This window comes from Chamaea fasciata, unplaced genomic scaffold (assembly GCF_029207755.1).
Source record: "Chamaea fasciata isolate MVZ Bird 193981 ecotype frontalis unplaced genomic scaffold, bChaFas1.0.hap1 SCAF_10, whole genome shotgun sequence".
NCBI lineage: Eukaryota > Metazoa > Chordata > Aves > Passeriformes > Sylviidae > Chamaea > Chamaea fasciata.
The window spans coordinates 20486016-20510349 of record NW_027094095.1 but is presented as its reverse complement, the minus strand read 5'-3'; the positions used below and the strand labels follow the sequence as shown (position 1 = coordinate 20510349).

At 38.7% G+C, this 24334-nt stretch overlaps 1 protein-coding gene across 2 annotated transcripts in view; it reads right to left on the bottom strand.

Moving 5' to 3' along the window:
- The window catches only part of ADGRL4 (adhesion G protein-coupled receptor L4), a 73717-nt gene that overhangs the window by 33410 nt on the left and 15973 nt on the right, over positions 1 to 24334 (bottom strand). For both annotated transcript variants that reach the window (XM_066192574.1, XM_066192575.1), the window contains exon 3: positions 2482 to 2634. In XM_066192574.1, coding sequence (XP_066048671.1) covers positions 2482 to 2634 — 153 coding nt within the window. The remainder of the gene's footprint in view (positions 1 to 2481; positions 2635 to 24334) is intronic.

Sequence of the window (24334 nt, the reverse complement as noted above, 5' to 3'; positions counted from 1 at the left end):
AACGTGGCCCAAAGCCACATTCCATCCACTGTACAGCTTCCTTGTCACAGCAAAGGATGAGATGGAGAATGGGTGCCTTCCCAGTGCTCTCAGAAATACCTGAAGAGAACTAATAGCATGTTCCCAGAAAAGGCAGAGTGGCGTGGATGTCACTTTCATTTCACAGGTGGCCATTTTCATGTTTTTACTCTGTTGACTGGGGTGAAAAAAGTAGGTTTATATTTCACTTTTTTATCTGCAGCTGAGCATTCAATAAATTGTGAAGTCTAAGGAAAAGTATGGCTTTTACACAAACAAAAAAAGAGATTTTAATAGCTCACTCAGGACAACAGAAAAATGTCTTCAGAAATATCACATCTCTGCATCCTTATTTTTTCTTCTCCATTTCCTTTATCCTTTTTTTTCTCCATTTTCTCCATCCTTTTTTTTCTCCTCTCTTTCCCTTCCTTCCATCCAGCTCCTCCTCTATCTGCATCTTTCTTTGTCATATTTTCACCAATTCTGCTTGATAACATGGATAGGAAATACTTTTGACCCTCGACTCAAAACTCAGCATTCTGACTAGATTAAGGGTGAACCAACATTTCTCAAAGCTGTTGTCCCAAGATCCACTACCCTGGGGAACATTATCACTTTTCACTTGGGAGCTCATTGGGGTTTCCAAAGAGGGAACACACATTTATGTGCATGGAAGTGACTTGCACACTCACGGGTATGAACCACACTTGCACTACTGGAAACTCATGTAGGTTTGAGGGCATAAACAAAGCGGCTTCATAATGGCATAGTCTCCAAAATTCAACCACTGTAGTTTAACCGTTACTGCCATGTACATATATACATAATTAAAAAAAAAAAAAAGATTTAAGACTTCTAAAAATATATTGTGGGGCCCTATGAACTTGTGCAGGATGGATATCTGGTAATTCTGTTCTGTGATTTGTACTAAATAACCTTCACTCTATTTATAATGAAATGTTGATATTTGCTTCAGCTGTCATCCCAAATACACAACTATCAGCTGCTTTTGTACAAGTCATGTCTGCTACCTGTAGCAGCAGGTCCATTGGGTACAAGATATCCTATTATGGTTTCCCTGATGAGTAAAGTCAAAAATTAATTGTGGACCAAAAGGTTGTCTTTAGGGCTCACATCTTGGTAAAGTAATTGGTACACTTGTTTAATGACAAAAGGTGCCCACAGGTAATTTTTTATTTCAGTGTGAATTTTAAAAGCTCTTGGCTCCTCCATGTGGGTTTTCAAAAAGAAGTACTAAACTAAACTCTAGTAGAGGATAAAAAAGGCCAATCAGTCCAGTAAAGAGGAAAAAAAGAGAAGAAATCATCAGGCTAATGGCAAGAAGTTAAAGTGACACAAAACCAGTCAGAGAAATAATTTTGAAGACAAACTTCTGAAGCTGAGGAAATATCATAATGTAAAAATCAAAACCTGGAGCAGAAATGGTGAGAATATTTACAGCTCAATGTGCTAACTGTCTCCATCCCAGCTAATTTAAGAATGATTCATAGCAGCTGGATAAAGCAGAGCACTTTTAGATGGATGTGAGCAATGGGCAAGAAATGTCGATTAGATCACTTTCTGGCTTAATATGCAACCACTCTGCTGATATTAAGAGCAGTGAGAAGAGAGGTTGTCAGCACTCACAAGCTCACAGGAGACATACCTAGAATGAGACACAGTCAGCATAAAGGTGTAAAGGGCAATAGATTTATTTCTCATTTTCCCATTCCCTGAGGACTTTTGCAACATACTGAGAAAATTACCAGGAGTTAGAAAAAAGAGAAATAGTTACAGTTCTTCCATTCAGAGGAAATCCTAAAGGATTGCATGGTTGTTCAGAAATAACATTTTTTTCCTCCCCTGTAATCTTGAACATGTGTCATCCAACAGGTACAGAAACAGAGGCTAATGGATGGCACAGGAGGTAGGATAGCCACTGATCTTGCTTGTTGTTTTTGATCAGTCTTGAAAAATTATCAAAAAGTATCCCAACCAAGTTTCCAAACAAAAGATATTTGAAGTATACCATTTCAAACTTGTAGAGAAATTTGTTGATCCAGATCTGAATACAGAATATTTTGTTACTTTTTTTCCTGGGTATGTGACCACCTTGCTCATAGGTCAGTGAAACAGTGGCATAAATGGGTGAACTGGTGATTTCTATGTTTCCTTAACTATATATTTATTGTGTAAATCTGTGACATGTGGATTTAAATACATTGCAAGCAGAGTCAAGATTCAAGTGTTACTGAAAGCAATGGCAGAAGCTCTGTTGTCAAGGAGAAGTGTGGGCCTGAACTGGAATACTAAGCAAGCATGTTTCAGTCCAAAATGTGGAAATTTTACACCCAGACTCCAAACTTCACAAATACAAAAGCATTTTGCAGATTTCTGTAATTAAGAAAAGCAGTAAGAGAAGAATGAAAATGTAAAGCTATCTGGCAGACAGCAGTGACTTACCCACGCAGGAGGTTCCATCATTAGGAACAAAAATTTGTTGACCATTGCTGGGTTTGAAACCAGACAAACAAGTGCAGTAATAACTTCCCTCTGTGTTTGTGCAATTGGCATGCTCTCCACATGGCTGAGTAGCATTTTCACACTCATTATCATCTGCAAGACACAAATTATGGAGAAATATATTTACATTTGGTGATTGAAGAAAGAAGTATTGTATAAGCTTAATTTGGCTCTGGCATTTCACTTGTATAAGTCTTGAATGCTGAACTGGCACTCTTGGTGTTTGGCTATGTAGTTTTCCCATTGCCAAGGATGTAATCAGGTTTTCAGCAGCACTCATTTGCCCTCATTCCATGTGAAACAACAAGTGAGAGAACCAGTGGGATAGTGAAATAAATAATTTAATTGGATATACACTTGGAATAAAGGATTGAGAAAAATGTATGTTCTCCCATACTTGCAATTGATAACATTTTTTTCCTATCCAAAAATCTACAGGTCACTCTGTAGGATGTGTCTGGAAATTCTGAATTATAAAAAGCAGACGTCAAAAGGATATAAAAAATCACCCCCTTCATTCTCTAACATCAAAGCAGAACCACTATAGCTAAATACACATTTTTTATGGCCTGTTTTAAAAGATCTGCTGTGATATTTCTCAGCATTACTGGAAAACAAACTCAAAAATTCATCCTACTGACTGGCCTGAGTTTCCAAGTATATTGTTTTTTTCTTAGTTATCCCAAAGATCTTAACAAAGAGATTAACAGGGTTCATGTCTTGAGCCTTACCTCTTAGTAATTGCTCTGCAAGTCATAATTGTTGTACCTGCAAATTCTCATGAACAATTTTATAGGGCTAATCCCAGGCCTCCAATGACACAGTGAAAAGGAGTGATACACACAAGTTTGAGACTGTCATCACTGCAGAGCCTCAGCATGTGCTGTCATTATGAGCATGGGGATCCAGAAATCTTAATCAAAAGTTAAAAAAAAACCCAAAAAACAAACAAACAAACAAAAAAAATAAACTCATGCTTTGAACTGCATAGTTGATCTCCTGCAATGACTCAATAAAACCATTTCCTCTCCAAAATCTTCCAAGGTTGCTCTTGTCTATTGAATAATTTTTAGACCAAACCTGAAAGAAATTTTGAAAACTTTCTTATCCAGCTACATTACTTATCAAACTGAAACACTCACAATACTGACAAATCCATATTTCCAATAGCCCATTCCTTTTAAAGTACCCCAAAACCAAAGAAATCAATGAAAGTCTCCCAAAGAAGATGACACTTGAATGGAATTCTCTATTTTCTACATCATGAGAAAGGAAAAGAGTTAAAGACTTCCTTAAGTGCACTGGGATTTTGTTCCTGTTCTCAAGCAAAAGGTACTCATAACATGATGAATGGCAGGAAAGAATTCTAACAGGGAGAGAAATAACAATTTATTGCAAAAGAAAAATGATTAAGGAGTATGACAGGGAGAAGATATATGATTTCAGAAAAGACACCCAAGGATGAGCTTTAGAAAGGTGCTCCTGCTTCCTGATGGTCAGAGTTCTCATAAGCTGTTTACAGAGATAGGATGCAGATAAGGAAAGTGTCACGTAAGCTGGGGCAGTGACGTGATTAAAGTACAGCAAGAGCCATAAAGCCTTGCAGGAATACATTTCTGGAATTTAACTTAGTCACAACCCTCAGCATAGCTTGAACAGGACATTTTTTGAATTTCGAAGTCTGAAGTGATTTTGAATGTGACTCAGTTGACTCAGACATGCAAATATCAATTCAGAGCTGCAGTTTTCCTCAGGGGAATTTGGGTCAACAGTATCAAATGGATTAGGCTCATTAAAACTAAAATTTAATGTAATTTAATGAGGAATCCAAGTATAAAAGCACTGTGCCAACACACGTCAACAATATTTATTCTACAGCCTTGGTATTCATGAGAATACAGCAGAGGATGTGTATGATTTGGATCTTAAAGAATGCCAAAGTCAAACCTAATTAGCCTAAGTGGAATTACGATAGGGCAGAAAAAGTGTGATGTTGATCCCAGTTAAAAAAAAAAAAAAGCATGAGAATATGAAAAATCTGGTTTGTCACGTAGCATTGCAGAGACCAGGTCCCAGAAAACTTTGCAAACCTTGATCACAGGGTCCACTTCTAATGTATTTTGTGTGTGTCTGACTCCTTTGCAGCCCAAATTTGCTCCCAGACCTTAGCATTTGGTGACAACAAAAAGAGAATGGACTGCCCTATTATAGTAGTAAAATAAATTTGATCTTTGGAAAATATTACAGATTCTAGAAAAGAGTATGTGTTGATTTTGGAAACCTCGTGGGATTGCAGTCTCAGAAGATGAGAAGTAGAAGGTCACTGATGGTGGCAGGACTTGATTTAAAGTAGAGGAATAACAGATAAGGAGTCTAAAGGTTACATTCAAGAACATTTCTTTTGGATTGTTTTTCTAGGAGTTCAACTATAGTCCTTGATATCCAGCAATATTGCCATTTTCAGGGAGTCCAAAGGATTAATAAGCAATATTAAAATGACTCATAGAGTGGTTATCGATAAATTCTCTACAATTATTCCTAAATAACTTCACTGGATTATTGGTGTTTTTCCTCAATATTTATGATGTCTGCAAGGGGTTTAATGGTGACCATATGGCCTTAGTAAGCTTGCTTATTGAGAGATCTTTCAGATCACTACAGAAACACTTTGGACATTGAAGAGCAGCAGTAACTTACATTACAAACACAAGAATGAATATTTTAGGGAGTTAAATTCATATGGAGCTTTCTTTTCTAAAATAATACTGAGCAGAATGTGCTGGGGGGTAATTTACTGGACCACATCCTGCTTGCATTGAAGTTAATGACGTAAAAGTTACTGACGTAAGTAGGCTATGAAAAACTACTAGGTTAATGACAAAGGCAAGAGAAGAAGTTTGAAAAAAAAACCAGAAAAGATTTTCATATACAGTCTATCTAAACATTCTTTTTTACACAAAATATTCTACAAGATAAAAAACGATGGCAAAAATATTATCAAGCTCTCTGTGTAAACAACCTGACTTTTTTTTCAGACAGCACTCCAATGAGGAGCTCAGGGGCTTAAAGTAATATTCCGTATTTTACATGATTTATAATGTCATTGGATTTGTGAATGTCAGGAATAAACAATGGGATTTATAGATAAAAAATGTTTTAAAAAAAACTTCTGCCTACTCAGAAAGGATGCTTTAAGTGACAGCACTGATATAATCCACCTGCTTTGTTTCTACTTAATTTAATTACAGCCTGTGCATTAAATGCTGCACAGACACTCATTGAGCACTGCAGGCAGTATTTCGGGAATACATATTGCTTTAAAGATTTTTTGTCTCCAGTAAATAATGAAAGATTCGGAGACTTTAGAGACATGAATAGCCAAATGACAAGGTTAATTATCATGGCTAGATGGTAATGTTGCATTCAGGTCTGATACACAAGGTATTTCCTGGATAGCTGCACTGTCTTGAGAAATGCCAGTGGGGGGCATGGAGAAGGTTGTTGGAGTTCTAGGCTTAGTTGGTTTTTTTTTGGGGGTTGCTTTCCATTTTTGATTAGTTATTTTTTTTTACATGGCAGTTCTATGATTTGGATTGCTCTAAAATCTCATAATTGCCAATTGAAATGTAAGGAGGGTTACAAATAATTTCCAAGGAAATTTGTGTTATCTCAAAGACATGAAGGGGATATATGTGAACCTGAATACTCGTAGGATGTTTACATGGTAGAGTTGTATAAGAAAATCCATTTTCCGTTTTTACCTTAAAATTGCAGCTACCATGTATTTTGGTGTACATATATGTTGTTATGGCTGGATAGAATCAACTACTGTTATAGTAATCAATGTAATGTAATCATGCTTCTACTAGTCTCTTGAGAATGTATTATGGATTTTCAAAAGAAAAAAAAGTGAAAAAATATGAAAAGCTGATATACCCCTCTAGAGCTCTATTTTGATTTGAGCTAGTAATTCTGTTTTAAAATGCTTGTGCTCATTAATATGAGTACATTTCTGTATAGAGAGCATTAAATTCTTTTAGAAACTTTTAAACATACCAATGCAAAAGAAAAGATTAGTTTGTGGATTTTAGGGTCATGATGCACTTGGAAACTAGAGGAATCTGATAAGATTTTAGGAGGAAAAAAACCAACCTGAAACATTTCCTTTGTTGTATTCCATATTCCTTTTAAAGTGCAAGATTTACCATGTCATATATGGTATTTTAATAATGCTTATGAAATCATAACCTACAGTTGGAAAACAGCTACAAAATTACATAATTTGTTTTTTTCTTTGGCAAGCACTGGAAATTTCTTTGAGTCATCAATTTTGGATAGAAGATTTATGTAATACTCTTTGAGTATTTGCATGAAAAATATCATGAGGAAAAGTCTTTTGGTAGTGGATTTATCAAACAGCTATGAAAGATTTTCATTGCAATGGGCACATCTCTGTGATAGACTTTTTGATGATATGATGACATGATATGAAGAGTTAGTTTTGGGGTGAAACTTGTCGTATAGATTCACAACCACGCGAAGTTTTTCATGTTTTACTTTTTATAAATTTTGAAATAAATTGTTCCTCCTTTCACTTCAAGTAACAAACAAACAAGGTGGAAATCCAAAGTTAAACAGAATGACTTGTGCATTTTCAGTCCTTCCCAATTTTGCAAAATGAGATTTTTGTAGAAATGAAGAAAATATTAAGGACTCCTGACCAGAGCTTGAATTTGTTAAGCTGAGTTTTCCCACAGCCCCACTGGAACAAGCATAGGCCCAGTGCTGGGATTTTCATAAGTTCAGTGAAGCCTGATGTCACTAAGGACTATGAGCAGCTCTTACACTGCAATATGTGCACATTCTATTTAGTGCGTTCCCCACATGACATAAAGTTAATGCAATTAAAACATCAACAATTATTTTTTTCCCTTATCCATGGAAACTTATCTGTGGAAACCGAGACTGGAGGCCTCTGGGGCATATCCATCTATCAAGATGGACACAGTATCTCTGGACACAGCACCGGAGAGATGGACGGCAGCAGGTAGGAAGGAAACGCAGCCGGGGTGGCTGGGGAATACACAGATTCATTGCATCCGGCTGTTCTATTCTGACAGGAGCCTCTGCTGCCAGGGCTGCTGTGGAGCCCCTGGGGGAAACGAGAACTACCCTTACCTAGTATAATCCTCATGGGAGAACAGGGCTTGAAGTGCCTCACTTAACCCCTCAAAAGTAAGGAAATGAAAGGCTTCCTGTAAAACAAATTCCAGCGATACTCCCCCCGCTGTGCTTCGCTTGTCTGGAGGTCTCAGAACAGTGGGTGACTTTACATACATTACTTCTGTGCTGCAGGACTGCATCTACTGCCATCAAAGCCCGAGTTTAGAACAGCAATACCATTAACAACCTTGCCTTTCCTTTCTTGTGATTTGTTTCCATTAATGGCAATTTAACACAATTTGTTTACGATTCTCCAAAGATCCGGCATTCGAGCTTGGTCTAAATCAGCATGAAAGAGCAGATGCTTAGAATAACCACTTGAGACTGTAGAGACTGGGCTGGAAATCTCATTTAAATATGAATTGCTTTCAGAATGGGCCTGATTCATCTTTGTCCTACACCTGGGCAGGGAACCATGTAGTTGCTGCAGAGGAAATCTTGCCATTGCAAGCTCTGCCTTGTTAAGATTTCACATTTCCCTACCCCCTCAAAAGCCTTTCACAATGCCTTCTCGGGGTGTTTTTGTAGTTTGGCAGGAGTTTTAAACTGTTTTTAACGTGGTGGCTCTGCAACTAGCCAGTCTCTTATAAGGTCTTAGTACAGCAAACAAATATTTTCTCTCACATCTTCATAGGCTATGTGTATATAAAAGGATGATTTCAGATCAGCAGTTCTTTCATGTCTGGACGAACTAAAGAGCCTCACAACAGAAAATTCACTTAGTCCCAATTTAAGGAACAGGACAGAACAGTTTAAAAGGAGGAAAGGAAAGTTTCCCATATTTTAAAGTCACACTCTGGTTGAGTTTCAGAGAATGGACAAGGTTTGGTGAGGTTAATATATTATCTAAACAGTTTCCCTCATCTCTTGCTGGTATTTCCAGATATTATAAATTAAACATGAACAGCATTTATTATCGGGTAAGTGCCAGTGATGAAATTGTCATTTGTTTAGCCACACAGAACACCCTGCCTTTTCAACACCTGTGAAATATCAGAAAAAGGAAATCTATAGTTTGTGATCACTCATGTGTGAAGAATGGAGTTGTGGTGGGGTATATATCATTAAAGGTACTAATCCTTGACTGGAAACAAACCATTTACCAAGACAGGCATCTGCAAGAATTTGAAAACAAAAAGGAACAAGGTGCTTGAATTAGTGAAACAGAAGTAAAAGGGGGATTAAATAATTGGAGGAGGAAATAAATATTGAATGGTCCTGTCACACTTTTCCCCCATCACTTCCTCTCCTGCACCTCTGGAGAGCAGAGGTCTACATGCAGTGCATCAACACTCTCCCATCACTCTCCCAAGAAGAGACCTCATTGCCTCACTGACCCGCAGAGATTCAGCAAGAAAACTTCAGACCTGCAAGTGCAGAGCAACAGTTTGGGTGCCCAAACCACAAATTAGTTATTTATTATCCGACTGACACCCCTTCCCTGAGCCGGTCATGAGGGGAAGACCTGGGAGCGCTATGAAGATTCACCCTTTCTACTGCCGGCAAAACTTAGAGCTGGTCAGGCGTCCCTTCTTTGTAGAGAGCAGGGTGTGAGGTGCCTGTCAGGGTGTTGAGCACAGCCCAAGTGACAGCTCAGGCACAAGGGACAAGGAGCTGCCACTCACTCTTCAGGGTAGCAGACCATGACCTCCTTGCATCTGGAGTACTCCAGGAACCCCTTCTGCCTTTCTCCCAAGAACATGGCATTAATTTACCAGCTGGTTTGACGAGCTGTTAAAATACAATGCTAAAGAAGGAGAGAGATTGTAGCAGATTGTAATGTCAGAGACAGTACAGTGGGAAAAAGCCCCAAAATAGGTTGAAGATGGTCTGCTGGAATGGCAAGACTGGTTTTTCAGGTGAAAAGTTGTGACTAGGTGAATTATTTGGAAAAATGGCTAATAGATACTGGATAGGAGTGGATAAAAAATAATCCAAATTTCAGTTCCAGTCACACACAGCTCCTAGTTGGCTATATTGTGAACTCAAACAACACAATGCTCCCATCTGACAGGATGTGAATGAGTGAGATGTCACCACCCAAATCTAAACATTTTGGTCCCACGCAAGAGATTAGACAGAAGGAAAGCAGATTAGGAAACAGTCTGATTAAGGGGGAATAAAAGCTTCCCTTCCAGACAACACTGTCCTAAATTTCAAGACAAAAATATATTTATTCAGAAAACACAGCCAGGAAATGCATCAGCACTTTACAGCTTAAATATGAAATGCTAAGTGGGGCCATCATGGTGTCGGTGAGCAAGATGTGAAGTAGGTGTAACTGAGAGACAGCACAGCTTGACTGAGGCATGGGAACATTGAGCATTATCTGGTGAGCTTTATCAAACTTGCTACAAACATGCAGGCTATGATAAGAAATGGTCCTGTTGTATGTCAGGATATGGGCTTATCATCCTTCAGTCACTCAGGACTATATCCTGGGGTCTGGAATGTCACACTGTGTTCCCACTGTGCCAGGTAGATGGGGCTGGAGGCACCCAAATGCACCTGCTGCTGCTCTGGGAGCCTCTGCAGAGCACAAAGGACAGTATCAAACATTTAACATCAGTGACACTGTGAGGTGTGTGAGCTTGTTGCATAGGTGGCACACAGTGATGGACACAAATGAGTAAGTATGTGGGGTTCTGCAATGATTCATAAAATAACTGCTCAGGCACACAGCTAGCTGGTAAAGGTAGTTTTAATTTGAGTTAATGGAATCCATTTGTTTGGGGTGGTTCATATCATGCATTTGGGAGCCAGAAATTAAGTCCGGGTTGCTGAATTCCTCTCTGGGTTGGGCAGACAGGAGTGTTTGAACTAAGGGACCAGCTCAGGTTCATATCTAATTCTGTAGAAGTCTTTCCCCTAGCTGACTTGCTCCATTGCTCCTTGTGGCAGGCTCAGAAATACCAGGACTGCTTCTGCATTTCTTTCCAAGGGAATATACTCATGTTTGATTTAAGTGTGTGAAAAGTCTGTTTCTATAAAAGAGCCCAACCACAAACTCACAAATGCCCAAGGAGTGACTCCCATTAACCTACACCATTGCTATTACAGGAGCAAAGGGGCAAAACCTGCCAAGAGCAGAAGTCAAGAATAAAGACCACATTGCTCTTCCTTTCCTCACCCCACACTGATTTAATTACAGAATTCAACCTCAACATCCTGGCAGACACCCTGTGTCAAGCTTGCTACTTCAGGATTAGACAGAATGTAATTGAGACACATCATTAATTTCTTGGTTCACCTTCTTCAAAAACAAGGAATTAACACAAAATGGAATACAGCTGAATGGGGATATGCCGGATTTGAACTGCTGGCAGTGTGCAGGTGCCAGTGTTTTTCTGAATACTGCCATCAGATATGTTTTAGAAACTCCACTGTTATTAAACAATTTCCCATTGAGCCTTCATTTTTGTTGCTAACTTCCTTGTTTTAATTGAAAAACATCCTTTAACTTAAAACTAAAACAGGACATGCACAATCAGAATATTTTTGCTTAAAGGAAAGTGAACAGCATAGCAAGCCCCTACTGAAAGGGATTTGCCAGTAGATAACCATGTCCCCTCTTGCAGAACTGAATGGGAGCCCAAGTAGAAGTTCTGTTTTCACCACAAATAAAACTGTATTCAAAAGAACCAACAAAGAAAACCAGAAATCCATCCAAACCCAAAACAAACTACAGCCAGACAATATCTGCATTCTAATTTCTCACAGAGTTCCCATTTTCCATAGTGCTGGCATAGAATCAGCACCATCCATGAAAGCAGATATATCAGAATGTGAGAGTGAAGTCTTGATTACATTAACTCTTTCTTCAGAATATTTACTTACTCTGTGTACACAAATCTGTCTAATACTCCTCTAGCTTCTGTATTAAGGAATATAAGACTCAAAGTTGTTCAATTACCAATGCACCTGGTTCTAGTTATTTCCAGCACTAATTTCTCGAAACTCTGCTTGCAGAACTTTCAGAAACACATAAACTCAGTATGACAGGATTTTTTGCATGTTACATCGGAATCATAAACACTCTTGTAGAGGACATAATTCTCCAGTAGCTGCAAAAAGGCTGTACATTACCATGTACCAAATCTTGTGATCTATCTGATCTGCATGCAACAGATGTTAAGTGCATTTAAAGAAAGACAGTGTCACCACATCAGGATCACTCTGTTCACATCTAAATCCCAAAAGCTACTAGATGGATGTCTCCTACAGACAGTTACAAAGGGTGTCACTGAGGCAGTGATCTCTCTGGTTTACTCAACAGTGACCCATGATACAGCAAGTGAAACACAAAGCTAGATGTCAGGCTCAACATGAATTCCTACATCTCACATTTCTAGACGACCTGCCTGGTCCACGAGAGATGAACTCTGTCAATTTACATTTATCATTTTATCAGCATTTTTGGAAGAGAAAAGAGGAACTGAATTTTACTTAGAAGGTTTTTGCTAAATCCTAAATTTAGAAACATAGCATGAAGACTTTGGGCAACAAGGATAGTGAGACGTGTAGAAAGGACAACTGGGCTCCTCAGTGCTCAGCTTTTGAATCTGCTGCTCAAAAACAGGTAATACATTATGAAGCCCAGGTGTCATTGCGCTACATTATTTTCTACAGAACAAATTTATTGCACCTAATTTCCTGTAACATATCTGAAATGGTATTAAGAACATCTCTTGATTTTGAGATGTGTACTATGTTCCATTTGGGATTTAAAAGGCAGAATACAATAAAAGATGTGGTAAAATTTCTTTGAGAGATGTAGTAACTCAAATAACATGGAAAGCCATAAAACAGTGACTACAGAAGCTAAATTTTTTTCCATTGTTGAACAGTATTCATTGATTTCTGAAACCACAGCCTAATTATACTCTGAGTGGATGAAGTACCTTACGGAATCTGGTTTGGGCATCAGAAACACAGAGATCACTATTTACTAATATCAATCCCAAGTTACAGCGCTAAAGACAGGAGTATCTTGACAAAATTTGCCACTTTTCAGGAGGTCAGATGAGGTGACCTAATCTTGCTCTATGGGACGCTTGGACCTATATTGCTCTAAGCTAATATTAGGGTTAGGTCATTAGAAGAAAATACTACAATAGCAAATAACAGTTATATTTATTTAATTTTTAAAGTAAAAAAAAAAAAAAACTACACAAGAAATATTCATCTTCTACAGTGGCCCACATAGCTTTACTTTGGCTTGATGACTGTGTTTTTTATATTAGTCCTATTTGTAAGTTATCCCATTTAAATGTTCTGGAATTCAATAGCTTCACTTCTGGATAGCAGACTAAATCACAAAAGGAAATAATTTCAATCTATAACTGAGAAAAGCCATTAATTGCTGAAATAAATCCAGTCTCCAAACCTGAAGGTATCAAATATGGTCGGGCAAGGAGGAGACAATTAGGCTGAGGAATTCTACCCAGAGGGAAAACATGCCAGCATTATTTCAGCTGGACTAATGACTACAACACTAACCACTGAAGAATTTCCAGCTACTGTCAATGCTGTAAGTATTTAACTCCACGGTCAAAACATCTTAACTACTGACAGTGATACTCCCAGAGACTGACCCCAGTGGATGATTTTAGAAAAAAATCACTATAAAATCATACAGGCTTTGATGTTGTGTACACCCCACAGCCTCCTCCCCCCCCCCCCCCTTTTTTTTTTTTCTTCTGATGTGAATTAAAGCTAAATGTAATGATAGAAGTGGAACAGGAGGTTATAAAACTTAGGAGAAGTTAGGTCTGTGGTACTGCTCAGCTCATTTAAAAGGATGCAGGTATTTGGATGATTATAATCGCTTTCCCATATAATAGCCAGATATCATCTTAGTGTAATTTGCTAATTTGAAAAGCATCTAGCTCTCTCCTCCTTTCTGTAGCAACCTCTTCCAAAAACCAGCCTGGTCTTAAGGCCAAATTTCCTCTTTCATCTCTCCCTCCTGAAACATACAGCTTTGAAGTGATGGAACGCATGGTCTCCTCATGCCAAATAGTCTGGGTAGCTCTTTCTGGACCTTTTTTTCTAAGGCATAAAATCTGGAAAATTTTAGCTTCATGTCAAACAGAAGAATGAGTTAACTTGCTCAGATCTCTTAATTAATTTTGAGTGTGAGGGGAGTATATGACATCCTAAATCAATCTAAAGTAACTTTTCCCTTGCTGACTACACTAACAACTCTACTCGTCATTAGTTAATACATCCTAGGTTAAAATATTCTGTTTATTCATAATCACTGCTGTCTACATAAATGTATCATTTTCTTGTGAAGGTTTTTATTCTCAGAAGCAGGGGCTAAGGACTTTATTATCTCAAAGATACTTATTAGGCAAAAATATAAAATTCCATTAAAAACATATCTAGAGTTTGGACAGAAGTAATACATATACTATGGAATATAGTTGAAATGTGGCACAAGTCAGAGATGAGAACTCTTTTAAGTTTGTTGAACATAATACAGCCTGCCACAAAAAGTGTCATTATGTGCATTTTATGCCTGGGAGTACTGACAGTTGGGAGGGTGTGGGTATGTTGTATAAATGCTGTGTATTTTTGGCAACAGGAGACAGGCTGTGTGCCACACAGGGGCTGCATGAGCTCGGAGGTGTGTCCTGCCACAAGCAGTGATGCTACAGTAGTGCTACTCTCTAGCCAAGTTAACTTTCTCTTTAAATCCAGCCTCTGTTAGCCTGGCCATTGCAGCACAGCCATGACACTGCTCGCTGTCCTTTGACCTGGTTGATCCAGCACTGCACTCTCCCAGCTCACCAGACACTTGAAGAAAAATCCCAGTTACAAAGCACAGAGAAAACACTGCTGCCACTGGTTAAAGTGAGGGGTATAATTTACATACTAAGATGGCAGAAAAGGAGGATTGTCATACTATAGGTACTGAATAAATGCACGTAAAACACAAGAGATTTCCACAGACTGCCATGCTGAGATTCCATCTGGGAGGGAGGCGCTGCAGAAACTTTCACTAGTGTTGTTTCTCAGTATTACTCAGCTTCAAAGTTCTCAGTTGGAAAGGCTAAAAATGTGTTTCCCAAGAAACTCTCTCAAAAACCACAAAAAGAACCTTCACATATTGAAATAAACCCCTCAAAGTAAGTGCCTAAAACTAAGTTCAAGCAAAAAATAATCAAGATAAATATTACGAATACTGCATCAACTGAACTTGTAGAAGCACTGGGTAGATTTCCACAGCATGTTAAGTATCCCTGAAAACTGGGCAGTTTATTAGAAATGTTGTGAAGTTCTGCAAGCTGCAGTAAAGACGGTTACTTTGTTTTCAATCTAGAAAAACTATTATATCATGTATAAAATGTTTTATTCATCAAAATAAGTCATTGCCTTTTGTCCCCTGCACCTGCCTGTAAATGCAGCAGTACAGGCAGTTCTCTAGGATAGCCTCAATTTTGCTCCAAAAGTCCTAACATAATTAAAGTACTGAAAACCTCAGTTTCAGTTTGTTGGGAAATGTTCTCTGTGCTTGGAATTGTTGTAAATTTTATGTTATTCTAAGCATTAAACATTTCACTTAGAGTAGGTTTACACCTCAAATTTAAATTCAGACTATGGATGCAAAAAGTAGTGTTTAAAAAGACATTCATTTTCAAATGGTCAAGTTGTTATATAAGAAAATAATATATTAGAGCTCAAATTCTTATCCCAGCTGCCTTGGCTCCAGATCAGGCACAAAATTAACCTCCTGGACCTCCTCCAGAGACTCACTGAAAGATCTGGGATATGGAACAGCTGGAGCCAGGGAAAAGGGCACATTGAGGATGGGTCAGCATGCCATGGTTTGGGAAGGTTGATGTTTTACAGAGGGCTGACTATTGTTCAGTTTACCAGTCCTAAATTCTACATAGGGATTAGAGCAAAGAAAGGGCATGCCTTTCCTCTAAACTGGTGACATCCATGTTACAGCTGCTAGAGACAGCTGGCAGAGTCACCCTGTGAGTTAAGGCTCAGGCAAGAAGGAAAAACTGTTTTCTAAGCAGGCCCCCGTTTTAGGCCACTAAACTGCAAGATAATGATGGGTTTTTGAGGAGCAACAAATTTCTTTCGAACTTCATTTGGTGCCTGTTTTAGCCAAAGGCTGCTGTGTTATGATATTTTATGTTTAAACGTACCCTACTCTGACAAGCCACCAAAGTCTTGAAAGTCTTCTCATCTTTATTGCAGACAGTACTTTGATCTCAATGCCAGAAAAGGTCAACACAAGAACTTCAGAATTAGACTTGTTTACATCCAACATAAAATAAAAATATATGAATGTGGCAAGGACATCTCAGGCTGATTAAATAAGGCCACGTTTTCCTAGTTCCACTCAAAATGTTTTTGTTTTTGCCAACCATTGTGCAAGAAATATCATCATCAAATCCAATTGAAATTCACTTTCCCCCTCAAAAATGTTTCATCAATCATAGCTCAGAAGGGCTCTGTCATAGGATAATTGCAACTTGGCGTACCAACAAAGAGCATCCCAACATCGTCAGCTTCCTTATCTATACAATAGGCAGGGATGACAGCCATTTTATTAGCTGAGATATTGTTACCCCCATCAGATAAAATAGCATGTTTTGTTCCTTTGATGTTTTCTGTCACCATAACAGAGCTGTTGTTTCCAACTGCATGTTTAGAGAATGGCTGTGGTAGCAGCTTATGCTCCCTCACAACACCCCTGCCCACAAACAGCTCACAGAGTGAGTCAAGGGATGCACTAATTGCACCTTATCAGAAAGGAATTGGAAGACCAAACAGAGTTTCTGCCACAGTAATTTCTAGCCAAGACATAATTGTGGAGTAATTTCTTGTCTAAATACTTTCCCTTGAGGAAGAAAAAAATCACCAGAGAGTGAATTCCCTTTGAATGCAGCCAGCTGAGAAGCCACACAAAAAAATTATTTCAGCCATTCCTATTCCACTGTCTCCACATACTGTATTATTAATCCACAGAATATTTAGTGAATTAAAATAACATTTGGGGTAACTACTTACCTTTAACAACTTTTCACAATGATAGAAATTATAGCACTCAGAAATATGTATCTTGCTTCCACATGCTTGGTTAGATCATGCAGACTTTGAAGGCTAACAAAAAATCTGTCATGCAGAGCAATATGCAGACCCATTTAATTTTCTATTTAAATTCTTCCTGAGAGAGTGGACTTTTCTTGAATTTCAAAATAGCAAGCCTGTTAACCAAACTCTGAAGGTGGAAAAGTCTGCTTGTCGACACTGGGCTTATCTTGCTGTACCATCACTTGGGCAATAATTATATGAAGTGCTGTAGACATCATTTAATAATTCAACATTTGCCTACTCCTACTGAAGACTTCCCATCTATACTAAGTGCAGGGAAGTGCCCTGGACTGTCCACTGGACTGCATGACAAATACTGTCCACATCTTTTATGCCAGCATGGCTATACAACACCACTTTGTGATGAGGGGTGTTGTTGGAATGACAACAGGAGCAGCACAATTTCCCAGCAGGAAATCTCATCTTTGGTAGCTACTCAGCAAGGGGTTGCCCCTGATAGCAAAGTAAACAGGTATTCTGGCAAATACCAGCATCTCTGTTGACCTTCACAGTTCTACACATGCCATGTGCCTCTAGAGAGTCAGGCAGTTCCACTGATGCTCAATCCAACAGCCCTGACATAATGACACCTCTCCCTGCTACACCTCTACCTCCTAAACCCCCAGCCCCTAAGTAATTCCCAAATGCAAAAGGTGCATTGCTTCCTTTACACAGCAGTCTCCTTTCCTGATTTTCCACCTCGATACACATTCCTGAAGCCACCTCCACAACCAAAGGTTGTGAGCTGGATGCACCCTTGACTATATAACCTGAGAGACTCACAGATGTGATTTTCTTTTATTGACTGTCCTATAGACTGTGGGTGGAAGTCCGTGGAAGCCTGTGGAATCACTTAGCCTGCCTTTGTCTCAGTTCCCCACCTACAAAATCCTTTCATTTACCTTGTCTGTTTTGATTTAGACAAAATGAGCTCAAACCCTTAAAGGTCACATTTGCTTTGATAGCAATATGAACTCATTTGGTACCTTGATCTTGTTTGGGTAAGCTTAAACCACATAATGAATCTTAAGAAATGAAACAAACTGAAACTTCCTTTCAAACACTGCTCTCCAGAATATTTTTACTTCGAGGGAAGGATGGTGCAAGATTAAGTTGCATAGTTAGAAAGGCACCTTATTACCCCATTAAAAAGCAGAGCTATAAAGGAAATTCTGTCACGGATTGGAGTGGTTTGGAGGTTTAACCTTGAACACCCTTTTGGTATTGCAGAGAAGTTACACATTGCTCATGCTTGTCTCTAAGCCCTGTACTGTTGTTTCCCTTGTTGAGCACTGGAGATGATCTGGAGACACCGAGGTGAGGTCCTCCAGCCCAGAGAGCAATGCCCTCCTCCAGGCAACCTTCTCAAGCAGATTAAACCCTGCTCTAAAGAGATGTTCCCTCTCCTATGGAAAACTGTTCTAATGTAGAATTTAAGGTCAAAATTGCAGACAAAAAGAGGATTGTGATAGTATATTTTGAGCAGAATTGCTTGTTATTTTTTAGCACCAATGGGCACCTTAAGGCTAAAGTGCTCAGTGTTTAGAAATGCCTCCAGTATATGAAATGAATACTTTTACAACATTCAATATTTTTTTTTTACTTAAACCTTTAGGTCCTGAAATCACATTAACAACTCTACTACTTGGAACATAAACAAAAACCCCCAAACCCCAAGTATCAGCAGCCCCTAGCAACAGAAATTTTAATTTATTTTAAATAAAAAATAGTCAAATATTTCCACGGTTCCACTTTCCTGCTTTGCAGGATAATACATACATGATGTCTGGTTCACAGAAACATAACTTGGCCAAAAGGTTCTACACATCCAGCGGTCCTACCATTTCTCTCATTAAATTCTTTGGTTTTTCAGTTTTGCAGACACACCCTGGGCATAGCACCTATCGAATGTCTTGAAAATTAATAAAATATTGAGTTAAATAATTGTTTTGTTGATGCATTTCTGAATACCTCCTCACAAGGATGTGACAACATAATAAACTAACAATAAAGAAGGCAGAGACCAGCAAATAATCAAGGATAAGTCAATGGCAGGGAATCACTCATTTCATTACCTGTATACATTTCTTCAAACAGCAGCTTCTGACACACTTCAGCCTTGCAGCTCTGCCTAACACCTTCTGACAGACTTAGCTCATATCGGTCTACCTGCTTCACAGAGAAAATAACTGTGTAAGGGTCCCACCTTGCTCTCTGCATTTAAAAACGTGGAAGCACTGCTTTTTTTCTTCCTTCTGCTGCTGCTGCTCTCTGCCATGTCTGCCTATACCCTGAAACAGACTGTCAGTGGAAATCTCAGAGCTGTTTCCACTTCCTTCCCTTTTAATAGCTAGTTCAGGGAAGAGGTAGTAGATTGGCATCTGGAGTATTGGGGCCCAGGAAATTACTCAGCTAAAATTGAAATCTTGTGCATGTCAGGTGTGATGAGTTCTGAGGAAAAAAAGTCAGAAACTTCCACAAATGAACTGCAACTGCTTGAATCACAACATAGTGATAAAAGGGGCTCTTCAATGAGCAGAGTGCTACCTTGCATTTATCAAGGATTATTCAATGATCTAATAATGAAACCTTAGGTAACAAAATATTTTTTTGAAAGGCGGGGGGAGAAAAAACAACAAGGACTTTGCTGAAGCAGATGTAAAACTGACACATCTGCTTCCCTTGACACCATCAAATTGGCTCTTTCAATATGTTTCATTTGTTCTCCTGCCAATTGCTGATTTCTCGTCAATTTACTTTCAGACTAGGAAGAAAAGTAAATGGTTTGATGACATATTGGTATTTTATCTTTGAAATGCAAAATATATATTTCAATGATCTTAGAAATGTTTCACTTCTTTGAAATATTTGCAATTGTACAATGTTGGACTTGATCTCCATCTGGAACAAAAGAGTATAACTCCATCTAACTAAATGAAGCTGGGCAGTTTATCACAGTTGGTGATCTTGTCCATGGTCTTTTCATTGATTAACAAAGAATATATCATATACTTATTTAGAAATATGCAGTGTGAAAGGTGGTGAAACTCTAAATGCTTTACGCATGCTTGAAAATACCTGTACTAGATGATTACTGGAAAATGCTTCCTAATAGCCTTAAATAGTCAAAATGAAATGACAGAACTGTCATCACAGCAAATCACATAGGGAAAGAAAAATGATGCCAGCATTAACTGCATCAGCCACCTGCTCTATATAGGTTATTAAAATGATGGAAACAGTATGTTGACTATTCCATATATGCAGGCTAAAACTCCCAGCAGGTCCAAAGTTTAATAATACTAGTTGTAATTTACATGCCTATAATTTATACTATACTATAATTTATACAACATTTCTCAAAATGCTGGCTGGAAAAGACTGGCTACTGACAGTACCCTACTACTGGGGTGCTCTAATTCCTTTCTCTGTGACCACTTCCTTCTTTAATCACAACTTGAAAAAAGAATTTTGGCACCAAAAACACTTCGACAAATTCCTGTGTTGTGCTTCTTGATATGCTCAGGACTATCTTGACCTTGTCAACGATAAGTGGGGCAGACTCAATTTTGTAATGATGCCTCAATTCTACTGGGAACTCTTTGTCGAAGGGTTGCGGCCCTATAAACACCTATAGGAGCTTGTGCTATGATCGACCCAGCTACATCAGTATTATTCAATCACAGGAAAAAGAAAAGGAGAAAGCATGGAGGTAATGGCAATGTCCTCTTCATTAGCAGTGTTCTAGCATGAAGGAGTTTAGAGGCAGTCCTAAACAAACCTGCCCTCCCCTGGTCCTGAAAAACCTGCTGATCACCCAGCTGCAGGCAGTGCCTGAGCAGAACTCACCCCATCCTTCCTACCCAGGCTCCTGCAGCTGGCAAGAGCAGCTCAATCATCCCGAGCCCAAGAGTGCATCTCTCCAGCTGGGCAGGTAATGGCTCATGTGCCAGTCTTGATTTCAGGTTCCTGCCCTAGGGATGCCTAATGTATTTTATCCAAGAATTGTTTAAAGTAAAATAATCTGTCATATAAATGAATGGAAAGAGGCTCATTTTAGGAGCCACTGCCACTATGACTGACCAATATAGATGAAAGTGCTTACATTTAGGCTTCCTTAACTCAAAGCAGTGCCTTCCCTCTCTTTATGCTAAATTTACCCATCTGTAAAGCAGACACATTACAGTTTACCTAACTCAGAGAAATGAGATAATACAACTTTGGCAAAAGAAAGGCTCCACCACATTGCCTTACTAGACATAAAAATGTAATATGAATATATGATTTTAAATCAACATTAAGATAGTGTAGACTCTGGGACATTTCTGATATTGCTTTGGCTGGATAATGTAATTTATTTTCAAACAGGTTTCTTGAAGTGCTTGATATTCCACAAAGTCAGCTTGTGTTACAAGATGTACATAGCTAATCTGCTGAGAAAAGAAATCATAAACAACACTTTATCCTGCATTATTTTATTCATGAGAGCATTTTTCCAATTGGTGCAATTTAAAGTATGGATTGGATCTTGGGATCACATAGCCATGCCGATACACTCCTGAGTTAATCTGCTGCAAACATTCTTAATTTCCAGAAGAGGAAGGTGGTGGAAAATATTTAAGGCTAGCATATCTGGTCTAAAACATCCTTATATTTTCTTTTCTTTCTTTTTTGTTTTTGTATATTTTCATAAGGGAAAAAATCTCATTACACTATTACCCATACTTTCCTATGTGAGTATTCTGAGCAGGGCATTAACTAGATTAACATTAAGTTTCCAAGGTGGAAATGACAGCATCTGCCTCTGATTGTCCCAGCACGGGAAGTATGACTTTTGGAAGCTCTCAGAAAAGGCACCCACCACTGCCAGAAACAGGAATATCTTGAGCAATATTATATTGCTTTTTTTTTTTTTTTTTTTTTTCCACAGGACCTGGACTGAAATTTTTGTAACAAGCATAAATTGTCCACACATAACTTACAAATCAGCCATCATGTATTTTCTGCACTACTGTTTTCACAGGATAATCCTTGGTGATGTACAAAGCTAAATCTGTTATCTCTTTGAGGAATGCATTTTAAAGTCCAAGGAAGAACATGAGTACGTGACACAAAGAAGAGAGTGAAGATTTGCAAGCAGCGACAAGAGGTGACAGGAAGGAAAACAAGTATCTTTACAGGTGGCTTCTCAGAAGTCATCTGCCCCCAAAATTTAACTCTTCTTATCCAAAATTGTGAAATACATGTAAATCAATACAAAAGTTTTATTAGATACTATCCCTATAAATTATTTAAAAGAGCTAGATCCCAAGGTCTTGAAGACATTGGCCAGAAGATCCTGCAAGATTGGATGCTGAGAGCTGTCTCCCATGACAGTCCTGGATACTAAGCCACTGTTAAATGTCTGTCTTGACAGAGATTTATTTTGTATGTGCTTGAAACTGAACCATGTCACATATTTGGCAGGAAATGTAATCCCTTCAGAAAGAGGATTTGATCCTCAGTGTGATCTTGCCATTCTCAGGCAGGAATTGCTCTTGGTAAAGCCAACACAAGGTCTTTCCATGCATTTCTGTTTTGAGTAAGGGACAAGTCCCAAACATGGGGTTATTTGAGCAAAAGCTCCTGTCCTCACCAATCCACATGGAGAAGAGATGTCCTACAGATACAAACTGCACAGTGGACACACAAGATGCCTCCATCAGAGTTCATGCAGAGAATTGCTGGATATTTTTCGAGCTGTTTCCCAAACCCCCAAGTAGCATGTGATGCAAACAGCAGCAGAAGAATTACTATGATGGAGAGAAAGGCATGGCTTCTGATTTGAACAGAATCAAAAAAAATCACGGAATGAATGACGGGTTAGAGATCCTCCCTCAGACCTGACAGCTCCAGAGTTCCCCCATCAAGTTGATTCCCAGTTTTGAGACTCCCTTTGTCTTGCCCTTCTCCTTTCTTCTGCTCAGACCATCATGGCAGCCCTCCCCCTGCTATCAGCTATATCATGCCCTTCTGTCCCTTCCTTCCGACTGTGTCTCCTAAATGTAGCTATTCCCACCTCTCTGCCAACCTGGTGTTCAGGTGGCACCTCTCATATGAGATTCCCATTGCTGAAATATATGAGTTGGGATTTACTACACCCTTTGCCTGAAAACCTTAAGTGTGGATCTCACACAATGGCGCAGATCTCACAATGGCTGAGAGTACAACGCATCTGGATGTAGCATAGCATTTGATACAGTGGCTCACAAAATCTTATTAGAAAAATATCTTTTAATGCCTTGGATAAGAGTGCTGTCATGGGGATTGCAAACTGGCTGCAGGAATGTAAGCTAAGGACAATGGGTCATGAATAAACAGCTCTGCCCTGAGCTGTGAAGGGGTATCCAGTTGGGTTTCCCCAGCAGTTGGTGTTAATTTTCATTTTACAGTTTCATTTTACATATTTCTTAATGCTCTGGAAAAAAAAGATAAATATTCTGAGAATTAAATTAATGGATGATACTAAATTACTAGACATTTTTAGTATCAATCAGGACAGAGTTATTCTGTAGAGGGAAAGCAGAGAGGATGGGAATGGGGAGAATCTGTGACCAGACTCAGCTATACAAATATGTGAGGAAGGGTTTTTTATGTCCCAGCTGATAATAATGGGATGCCCCTGAAAGTCCAGGCAAAAGCAGCTTACATCTGGCCTGTCAAAGGCTGGAGGAGAGAAATAACAACAAAATCAGCTAGGAGGTAATTATTAATTATAAATTTTCTCCCAAAGATGCCAGATATTAATGCTCATTTTCTAGTCTCAATAAATTTCAGTGTTTGTGGTTTTCGAAGATTTTGTGTGGTTTCATGCTACAGTGTAGCATGTAGCAATGTAGTACAAAGCCATGTGTCTTCATATAAATATATAATATCTCTTTCCTGAGGAGAAACCAGTGGTAAAAATCTTACCATTTTCTTTGTATGACTTCTTTGTATATGCTATCAACATGATGAGACAGAAGTAGTAAAAATTGACACAGAGGCATTAAGCCCCTTTAGGAATTTCACTCTCCACAACCAAAACAATCCACTCAAATGGAATCTGCCTAGAGCTGTAAAAGCAAAAATTAATTCTGCATGTGCCCAACAGGTCGTATGTTACAGAATCATAGAATCATCAGAGAATGGTTTGGGTTTGAAGGGATCATAAAAATCTAGTTCTAACCCTTCAGCTATGAGCAGGCTTTCACCAGACCCGACTCCTCACGAAAAATAAGATTTTTTCCAAGCACTATGCTCTGTGTGCTATGGAAATACCCATGAGAGTATACCACTGTCCTTATCTATTTTAGTGGCAATAAGTGCAGAGTTCTTAACTCTACCATAATATTCCATACAGATTGTGAGTGTCATGCTCAGCACGTATAGCTGGAGGAAGAAGGTGGAAGGGGGAGACATTCAGAGTGATGGC